This window comes from Eschscholzia californica, unplaced genomic scaffold (genome assembly GCF_041429995.1).
Source record: "Eschscholzia californica isolate CP2 unplaced genomic scaffold, dmEscCali1.0.p SCAF_5, whole genome shotgun sequence".
Taxonomy (NCBI): Eukaryota; Viridiplantae; Streptophyta; class Magnoliopsida; order Ranunculales; family Papaveraceae; genus Eschscholzia; species Eschscholzia californica.
The window spans coordinates 29090084-29101126 of NW_028238472.1; the positions used below are offsets into that span (position 1 = coordinate 29090084).

Here is an 11043-nt window from a genome sequence, read left to right on the forward strand (position 1 = left end):
GATAAGTTAATATTAACACAAAACATCTCCATCAGCACACATGGGAGATAAACAGTACATGCTAGAACAAAGCTACTAAATTTCAAACCCTCATAAAGATATTAAGTTACATGCAGTATGACAACTAAATTAAGTATTGAGTAAGACCCGAGAGGATGAGAGTAATCATGGAGATATGTGTGAGATCTTAAGCATACCACCCAGCTAAAAATTGAGAGGAAAGTAGTGAGAGTAGGATACTAGATCAACTGCTAACATGAGAAGAAGATCAACTAATAGATTTATAATAATAAGAAGCAACTAAAGAAAGTAAAGATGACTACCCTGAATTACTGAAAGAAGCCTTGCTTTTGACGATTTGAGCATCGATCCAGTCTCGCAGCTATCTCCAATCGGCTATTTTGCTGACTTCTTAATCGCCGATCAAAGGGAAAATATCAAGCTGTGCATTTTCTATGGCTTCCTTAGATCAACCGCTTCACTTGAAGCTTCCGATCTTATGCTTGCTTCTTGCTTCGATTAGTTGCAAGTTGTAATCTTTCACTTGTTATTGACGAAGGATTACTGCCGATTTAAAGTAATTTCACTCTGGTTATAAGCTGCTGCTGGAGTGTGATGAAACCTACTTCTAGGGTTTGCTTGATTGATAAAACTGGGCGATAATTGCTTATCCTTGATTATGGATCCTAGTGAAGGGGAGGAAAATAGAGAAATTGCTAAAACCTAACTTCGATTGGAGATGATTTGAGGTTTCGTAGTGGATTTAGGGTTAGGGTTTGCGGTAGAAAGGGGAGGGGAAGAATCGCAGTGGCTGGCGTCACGCGAGACACTCTCTCCTCAAAAAACCTCTGAGGACCAATAGTTTCATAAGTTTATTCACTTGTTCATTCTTCATTTCAAAAATATTGAAAAGTTAGAAATAATACAAAAGAAAGAAGATGGTAACCCAATTTTCTGGCTTCAAAGCCATTTTCATGTATATAAGAATGGAAAAGAGATTAAAAAACATAATTTATATCCAAACAAAGCCGATACAGTACTAAATCCAAAACCCAAAAAATAAAACTTGACTCAAAATCATTGTATTACAACATCAAGAGGCCTCATATTTTCTAAACATAAAACCTAAATCGGCCCAAACTTCTCATGCAAAAGCTTCTGCAAAGAAACTGTTTCAATATATCAAAGACTTGTTGGAGTAAGAAGAATACCTAACAGTTTCTACTGCTCAACTAAAAAAAAATGACCCAAGTAAAAAGGATCATATCTTGGTCTCAGAGTAGATAATTTTCTGCTGTCTTTACGCCATTCCGCAAGCTGCATTTATATATCTTTACACCATACTATCACTCTTCTTCGATTTGTGTTTGGCCAGTCCCTGGAAGTAAAATCCAAGAAAGCCTCTGATGGGTGAAAGATTTTTCTAAAATGAATGGCTTAGATACTACATATTTTTCCGTTCAATTTTTATCATAAACCCGAGAAATAGTGATGGATTAATGATGACAATATATCAACCCACGTGTCAGGTAGACCGGGAAGGCACCAATGCATGCAGTCCTGTCCCCATATAGAAACTGCATCTTTCTTCCCTAACCAAATTGCAGGATGAGCATCTGCTCGGAACTCACTCAAGTGAGTCAGATCTAACAATGTGATGTTTGTATCTTGTACTGCACTTCTGATCAGATGGTTCACTTGTCTTGCTTCTTTATTCACTCCATAGTTACTAGGATCAAACCAATTATCGAGCTGCCATAGAGTTATTGCTTATGTTCTTTTTTCTCTAACTATAACAAATAATAGTACACTTGATTGAAAGTCGAAAGGTTGGAAGTATAAATTTAGTGAATACCTGACTTTCTTCGAGAGGTTGGTCGAATAAGCAACTCCCATTTTCATTCCAATCTCCGCCATAGAAGTGCCTAGGGGATTGCAGACGCCAGAACTTGAGTGTCTCACTAGGAACTTCATTTTGTATGTAGGAAACCATGCTCTCTAGTACAACTTCAAGACCGTCTAAAATATCCAAAGGCGGAAGAATCGGTTTCCCTTCTCTATAAAAGACGAGAGGTGTCTCTTTTGGAAATTTATCAAGTCCCCACCTTTTAAACAAACATTAGACTATCAATAATTCAATATTTCGTTTTCTGACAAGCATCAAAATATTGAGGAAAAGAATAGAGAACAGATGAAAAGAAGAATTTTTTATATTGAGATTGGAGTATATGGAGAGGAATTTATACCAGTGCCCCGTATTGAAAACCAGGACGTCATAGAACTTGGAGACCTCGACCCATTCATCTGCAGGAATATCAACATCCACACGGTGTATTCCTTTCAGTCCTTCCTGTTTAATGGGCTGCAACCTTTATATAATCAGTAATGAGCATGTGAGATGTCTCATACGTAAAATGAAGGTGCAAAGATTTACAACTCATACTCAATACAAAAAGATGAACGAGAAGGATTACAACTTTATAATTTATTCAATATACCATTTCCAATTAGTTTTGAGTTTAATATCATGTTGTCAACAAACTGACACTTGTTTTCATAATTTCTTGTGGCTTTGGTAAACTATCCAAAATACCCAGATTTTCTTTGAGTTAATAAGAAGCTAAAGATCGTCTCTTCAAATAAACAAAGATTATATATTTCAAAGATGACGTTAACAATCTATCTCTAAAATAAGAACACACTAAGAATGCCTCAGAGATCAATGATTTGTTCTCTAATTCTCCTCAGCCACAGTAAACAGTAGTTACAGACTCAAAACCCTCGTGTATCTTTAAAAAATTGTTTTGTAGTTTGCTTGAAGGTTATGGTTTAATAGATCAAGATGATCTCGTATTGCTTAATAGAGAGAGAAAGGAATAACATCAACATACAGTATACAGAGTTTTTCTTTCCCAATTTGTCTTCAGTTTTGTTTTTTAAGTACCAAAACTTCAACCAAATATGCAACTGGTTCTTTCAATGACGTAAAACTGAGATATCTTGATAACTTCTATCTAGATATGGATCTTCTAAGCATTTCAATATCCTCAATAACAGAAAAGATATTGTGCCTGACGCTTACACCCAATTTCACCTCGAGCTTCTCTCGTGCAAATTAGCATCCCCTTGAGATATGCGCAAAAGAAACGAAAAATAATCGTTTAACTGCGAGACACAACAATGCTCAGGCTGAAGTCATTAGAAGGACTAGGGCAGAAGTTATGAATAGAACTTGAGCCGAATACTGTTAATGTCCATAACAAACATTCTAATCTTATTTATTGTGCTCCTACATTCACCCTTTACTTAACGCCATCTTTCAACTTCAAGTTGTGTTTATTTGATTAGAACCTGAAGAACCCATCTCGCAGATAAGATATACCTCAGTGAAACCAGTCTCGACTGTGTTAATGTGCACAAAAGCCAAGAATCTAGTAAACTGGGTTACGAGATTTGGCCACTCCAATTAGCGGGAGGAAGCAGCTACTAGAAAGACCATGGCATTCTAATAGTCCTACTAAGGCACTTTTGAACGGATTGTGAATGTGACAGCTGCAGAGTTTCATATCCATTTATGATTAATCGAACAAACAACACCCTTCACTGCCTATTCAAATCTAAACAAATACAAATTTATTTGATTTGAAAAATCACAGTAATCAACTGCATAACCTTTATATTTTTCCAACTCAATTTTCCATTACTATCAATTAAGCCCATATTTTTAAGGAAGTAACCTCATTTTTTCAACAACAAAAGAAAAAGGAAGTAACCTCATTTACTCTATAATTCATTGCTAAAACAGAACAAAATTAATACTAGTAACAATAATAACCAGCTGATTGATTCAGTAACCACCCCTGTGCATTTAATCCTACTATAATTTAGAACCCTAATAGAGAAAGCAGAAGCATTCAAAATCATTAGAGAGAGAGAGAGAGAGAGAGAGAGAGTAAAGTAGACAAATTTGATCAAATTCACCCCATGAACTAATAAAGCAAGAAAAACTCACTTGTATTTAGCAAGCAACACAGCCCTGTGGTAAGCAACTGTAACATTGAATTTGGGGAAATACCCTCCTCTCCAAGCTCCCTTTCTTTTCCATTTCTTTGCACCATTATCAGCCACTCGAAGAATACAAAGAAAGGACACCAAGAAATTCTCATTTAAAGAATCCCCAATGAACCCAATTCTTTTATTTCTCATAAACCCAAGAAACTCAAACGGATCAATCCTTGGAGATTCACAATTTTCAGGTACCCATCTCCATGAATTGATCTTCCCCATATTCTCTCTATTGTTCTTTAAGCAATTCCAAGCGTTTCTGTGAAATGGGCATGTTTCATCGTATACGGGTTTGTAAGTGAGATCTGAAATCCAATGTCCCCTGAAGAAATTGCAAGGTGGGGATGAACTGGAACGATTTGGTGGGTGGGTTTTTTGTGATTCTATGAGAGAATGTTTGGAAGTTTGGGGTAAAATGGTTGAGTAGAGATAGAGGAGAATACAGGTTGTGATAATGAGCCATGTAAACACAGTGGAAGAGAGCTTTGAAGCCATCTCTCTTGTGCTTCTTCCTCAGAGCGAGATAGATCTGGCTAGTTGTAACTCGAAGTCGAGGTTCGCCTTTAGATTTGAAGTTAGGAACAATGACGAGTACAACTTTTGGCCTTCGGAATTCATGACTTTTGAGTTTCGACTCTAACAGAGTTTACGAGTTAAAAGCTCCATGGGTCCAAATACGAAAAAAAAATATTATTGTAGAAAAAACTCAAACAAAACATTTTTTAAACGGTTGACAACATATATAATTATGTGGTTAACAAGGCAGTCTTATTTTTTTCATAATCTTCTTTACCCGTTGACAACATATATAAATATGTTTTAAACGGCTGGCAACATATATAATTATGTTGTTACAAACTGTTGACAAAATAATTATAGCGTCCTCACTTGGTTATAAAAAGAGGGTGTAACCTGTACTCATGGGGCACGAAAAGTTCTTTCGAATCCATTCAGAGTTAAACATACAATCTCAAACATTTATAGAGATGAGTATGGCTAAACACTCAAAGTAAACGAACGCTTAAAAGTAGTCAAAATCAATTCATTAACCTCCTTGTTGCGGGACACATTGGACCCTCTTAGAACAATCATGCACATCTTCATTTCCTTCATATGCCTATTGAGCTTGGTACAAAAAGATCATATATTCTTTGATATTCACATCATGCATTATTGTTTCCTTCTATTCATCCAACTCCATGTCTGTCATTTGAGTTACTGCCCTAGCAGAAACACAGTCTCCAATGCCTTGCACTGCTCCTGATTGAAAGAGCCAGGAAACTCCATGATGTAATTTATGTACAGTTTTTCCTGCATAAATTGCCTTTAGTACATCGACATTCCTCATCATTTATCGCCTTGAACACCTTTTAACTTCAGAAACCTTGAACAAAAGGTAATAAAGGTAAACAGAATATGGGAGCGAGCAACTTACGTACATAAATAAATTTTCTGGACGAAGAAGAAATATTCACAAAATATAAATGGCGAAACTGAATCTATATCTTCACTATCTATTCCGAAGAACAATTCAAAATAATATGAACGAAAACAAAATTGACATATTAAGATTCAATGAAGAAGGGCAATCGAAGTAAAAGAAATTACTAACCTATAGGAGTTTTACCAAAGTTTGAAGAACCTGTAAATTTACAAAAAAAAAAAAACATTATGTTGAAGTAATAGAAAGAAGCAGAAGTACTTCTGGAAGAAAAACAGTTAAAATTTCTGACTTAAAGATGAATCCAAACATTTGTTCAAACACTTGTTTAAACACATTATCAGTTTAGCATAAAACACTAATCAAATTGTTAGCATATAACATTCACTCAATGTGGATCTATCTGATATTTTGATAAGAATAAAACAGAAAAATAATGAATTAGCAACTTTAATCATTTTGAACTAACCAAGTTTGGTCGACAAAGTTTTCTTTTAAGTTTTGCTCTCTTTTGATTTCCGGTCGACTAAAATCTTCGATTCCTTATCAGTTATCTATACATTTCTAAGTAGAAAAATATGGATCGAAGTAGAAGAAAAATCATCCTGAAAAAAAAAAAGAATAACATCACCCCAACAGTAACATATCATAACCAAATGAACTGAAACATAGTAACATCACTAAACATTAACATACCTTTAAATCTGCTTGATTGACCAAAATCTTAAATTAAACTTCATTGTTGGTCGACAAAACCTATATATTAAAACAGGTTCATCAGACAACACCTGGACATTTGTAGTTAACAAAAGTTAGTAGTAGTTGTTATTAATTACAAAGAGAAATTATTGTAAAGCTAATAACAATAAAGAGAAACTGAAGGATCTATGTCAAACTAAATAATAAACTTCATCACGTGTAAAGCATAAATCGTTGAGTATAGTTCATTCATTAGTGTCCTCCTTAATGTAGAAGTTAAGTAAATAAGAAGTTAACAGAAAACAGGGAAAGATGTTGACAACATATATAATTGCCCTGACTTGTTATAAAATGTTGACAACATGTATAATTATGTTGTTAACAACTTATATATAGTGCATTAGCCAAAATATTATTTGTCTGTTAATGAGTTTGTCAAATACAAAAGATAATATGCATACCATTTTAATTTTTGCAAAAGACAAACTAAGAAATGCATTGTTCTAAATGTTTGTGTCAGAAGAAAAACAAAAAATGCGAACACCATTTCTTTCTTCACAAGACAAATTGAAAAATTCTTTAGCCAAAACGTTAGTGCTAGTCTGTGTTGGTCAAATGCAAAACATTTTTGCAAACCAACTTTTGCGCAAAAACAATTTTGTTAAGAAAATGTACAAAACTGTTGAGAGCAAACTAAGATTTGTTCAAATTGGGTCTGGTTTCCTATATATCCCCCAAATTTTGTGGTGTTAAACTATCCTCCCAAAATCTTTAGGGTGAGCAAAACCTGAACCAATCAGCCGAACCGAACCAAGTCAAACCAGACTGATTGGTTTTTTGACTGAATCAATCACTATTCGATTCGGTTCGGTTGGAAAACCGAGCAACCCAAACCGGTTTGGTTTGACTTTGGTTTAGGTTTCTATAAATCGTCCGACCCGAACCAACCGAACCCTAAAGGCATTTAGTACAATAAAATATTATATATTGGGGGGTAGAGAGTAAGAAATACTACACTTTAGTAATAAATTCCGGATTATCCTTGTTATCTTAAATTAACAATTTAATTTAATAAAGTTTAAAAGTGTTAAACTCAAAAGAAAAAAGAACTTAAAAAAACATAATCAAGTCTTCATGAGTGGATATATGCATGGAAATAAAAGAGTTTCCACATAAATAAAAATTCCAATCTTTGGTTATTTCGTGGAATTGTATAATTTTGTTGTTTGGTTGACAACTATTTTGCACAAAAATGATTATAATATACTACATATTTTTCAAGGAAAGGAATTAGAACATTAATTAATACTTCAAAATAAATTTAATGTATGTAAGTCAACAAAATCTTACACATTAATTACTAAAATATAAAATCTGAAGTCACTTATTTAGAGTAAATAAGCACTACTCTAGCAAAGTGAAATAAAAACTTAACATCCTTCAACAAAAATAAGCATACGAGAAATTTGAAAGTAGTTTCGTAATTTCATCATTAACTATCCCAATCTTCTTCTTTCTGACAGGGATAAGAAGTATTGGGCCATCTGTGGGTCTCTATGTTGGGTTATGACCTCTTAAACAAGTGTTGTATGCGGAGAACTATCACATAAATACTTTTTCGCTAGTTTTCCCTCGAACCTTTCCGATCACTATTGAGAAGACCAAGAGCTTCAATTGTAGCTCCTCTACTTGGCACATGGAGTAATCACCTTGATCTCCCACCTTGTTTATTAGCTAAAATAACAATGGTGGTTAGATGAAGACTCCTTCTTCATTGACTAGATAGATAGTTATGAGAATTAGCTCATTTTTTCTTCTCTACTTGATGTGGTAGAGCAAGAAAGCTTTATGAGAAATTCCACACCTTATTCGATACCCTAAGGGTCCTTATATAGAGTTCTAAGTTAAAGTCCAACCCTAATTAGATTCCCAAAAAGACACTTTTGAATAAGATTAAGAAAATAGTGAAATTTAGAAACTAGTTTCTAATTTCTCTATTCCCTTTGTTTTGGCTGCCCCACCCTTAGGGTTTATGGCCTGATCTGGCCGGTCCCTTGTGGCTGCCCATATCACTTTGGTCAGCCACTATCTTGGGCCCAAATATCTCTTTTGGTGTCCCAGCCAAAAATCCCTTATTGCGGGCATTTCGTACTATCTTTACGTAAACTTCTTTAGGCCTTTGGACATATCTCTATGGACATCATCCATGTATATATGTCCAATCCCTCTAGCCATATCTTCCGATTAAGTTGACACTATTTGTGTAACCCGTTGTAGGATCCGGACGAAGTTAGCCGCGAATCACTTTCGTGATTCGACAATCGTAGTTGGTTTCTAGCTAAACATTACGATCCCTAAATCATCCGGACTTGATGATCTTCTCATCAATTGTCCTATCCGACAAATTTCTCGCATTGCATCCTTGGTCGAAAGACATCTCCTTCACGCTATTAAATAAATATACTACTCGATGTGCATCTTCTTCATCCAGTTCTGGTATGGATTCTAAAATTGTATTAATTTTTCCCAATTTGACCCTTCCTTCTCTATTAAATAAATACACTAAGGGGACATCTATTTTGCACTTGTAAGGGGAAATCGGAACTTTGCTAAGGGGAGATCGGTTTACCTAACCACATACATTTTCCGAAGATCCTAGTCTTGTGCATCATCGAAAAAGGGGGGTTTTCACCTTAACTCATGTTTTTCTTTATCTTCTTCCCGTTTGTTAATTGTTTCTCCATGTCTAGTTAACTCTTGTTTTCGGATAACATGATTTAATGTGATGAATGACTTATGATTTGTTTAAATGTTAATTTAGTCGACTTCGTCTAATTTTATGAATTAGAAATCTTGATCTTAATCGTCTATTGGCATATAGTTTGATAGTACGTGCTCAGCTTGATGATTGATGCTTAGTAACTTTTGATCGATTTTACTTAGTTTGACGTATTATACTTATTAGTGTCATACTTGTTCATTGTCAACTCATTTGATAGTGTGCTATTACTTTGATAGTCAATGCTTAGTAACTTTTGATCGATTATGCTTAGTTTGACAAATTATGCTTACGATTGTCAATATGGGTGAAGTTAACTAACTTTTCATGCTCATAGATAATTAGTATCTGTCATTATCGATCTTATGGATCGAAGTATCCCTCTCACTCGACTCTTGCAACTCTCTCCCAAATCTCCCTAAACTAATCCTTAGATAGTTTAGTTAGGTTTACTTATTTTAAATCAATCTAAAAACCTAAATTATTATCTTTTGTTTTAGTCTAAGATAGTGAGTAGGTGGGCTAGACTCTCTCGATATCCGAATTACCTTCCTATCCTTGTGGATCGATCCCGATCTTATTAGGTTATTACTTGACACCTGAATACTTGCGGGTGGAGACCTTTTAGCGTAACCTTTTAGGCCCGTCACATTACAATAAACAAAAAAAAGTCTAGCATTAGTATGTCAAAAGTATATACCTGTAAAAAAATTGTGAATTAGAAAATGTCGAACTTGGTAGAGAATGTAATGGTAATGAAAAGTTGTCCACTTCCACTTCGATTGCCTATCATTCGTTGCTTGCTCGTACCTTATCATAATTAGCCACAGATCATAAACAATACAAATATAAAAATTAAAAATAAAATGCGTGTTACTTATGGAGTTAATAGCATTCCAAAAATATTACAAAGAATCAGATCACTTACTTCTACATATCTCACCCAAGCATCATCATCTGCATTAATACACCGAGTCTCCAGATTGAAGTTGAATCTACTTTGGTTAAGGGATTCTCTTGCTATGTATAATCTTTTCTCATCGTTTTCAACCGTGCCTTGATATTTTTAAGTGTAACAATTATGTTTGTTTTTTTTATCAGTTTCAACTACAACACGGTTTAAGCATTCAGTATTCCAACCATTGTTTGGTTTCTTTCCTCCTTTCGCAACCTCCTACAGAAGTGTTTCAACAAAAAACACGTCATGCGTTCGCTCCATCTTTCAGATTTTCTTTTTGATGACTCAGATTTTGGTGTCATACTAGTAACACAATTTAAATTATATTAAATTTTAATAAATATCATTACACGCAGTACATATGTAATCAACCAATGCACTAAAAATGCGAGAACAACTTGAATAAAATGTTAAGGCTATATTTCTCACAATGAATAAATAAGTCAAACTACTAAGAAAATAAAAAAGTAATAGTTGAATCGTTTTGGTGATAATATCTAAATTATTTTTTCATACATCTGTTCCGCCATAGTGTCTTTCGATGTTCTCCGCACTTGAGAAGAAGCTATTACTACATTCGCATCATCTCCTCTTTTACTAGTTTCTTCTTCGTTATTAATATGGTTTCATACATACTGACACAAGTCACTAGAACCACCATCTCGTACAAAATTATGAAGAGCACAACCTGCAATGACTATCTTCATTTGTGTTCTAATGTCATGGAACAGAGCATTCCTAAGAGACACAAATATTTTTTTTCAAAACTCCAATAGACCTTTCAATCACATTTCGTAGGAACGAGTGGCGAATATTGAACATCTCTTTAAGAGTTTCAGCACGACGACCAATATGATTTCGAGGATGATATCGTGTGCTGTGTGATATGGTGTGAGGAATCCGGGAACTAAAGGGAATCTTGCATTTGTAAATTAATATTTACCTATTCCAAGTAATGCTAATAATCAATCCCTTGTAAGGCCACTTTTGAGATAAATAAAAATTACCAGATTTACACACATACAAGTACAACTAACTTACGACTTTCACGACTTAAAACATTCCTTAGCATGCGACCATCATGTATTGACCATTTAACAA

At 34.4% G+C, this 11043-nt stretch overlaps 1 protein-coding gene across 1 annotated transcript; it reads right to left on the minus strand.

The window, feature by feature from the left end:
• Window positions 1–998: 998 nt before the first annotated feature.
• Window positions 999–4730, minus strand: TBL12 (trichome birefringence-like protein (DUF828)). The gene is made up of 4 exons (XM_086643437.1): window positions 4013–4730; window positions 2247–2369; window positions 1856–2105; window positions 999–1752 (listed from the first exon to the last, which is right to left on the minus strand). Exons 1-4 carry the CDS (start codon window positions 4558–4560, stop codon window positions 1471–1473), a joined length of 1203 nt encoding a protein of 400 aa, XP_086499563.1. The 5' UTR covers window positions 4561–4730; the 3' UTR covers window positions 999–1470.
• Window positions 4731–11043: the final 6313 nt, after the last annotated feature.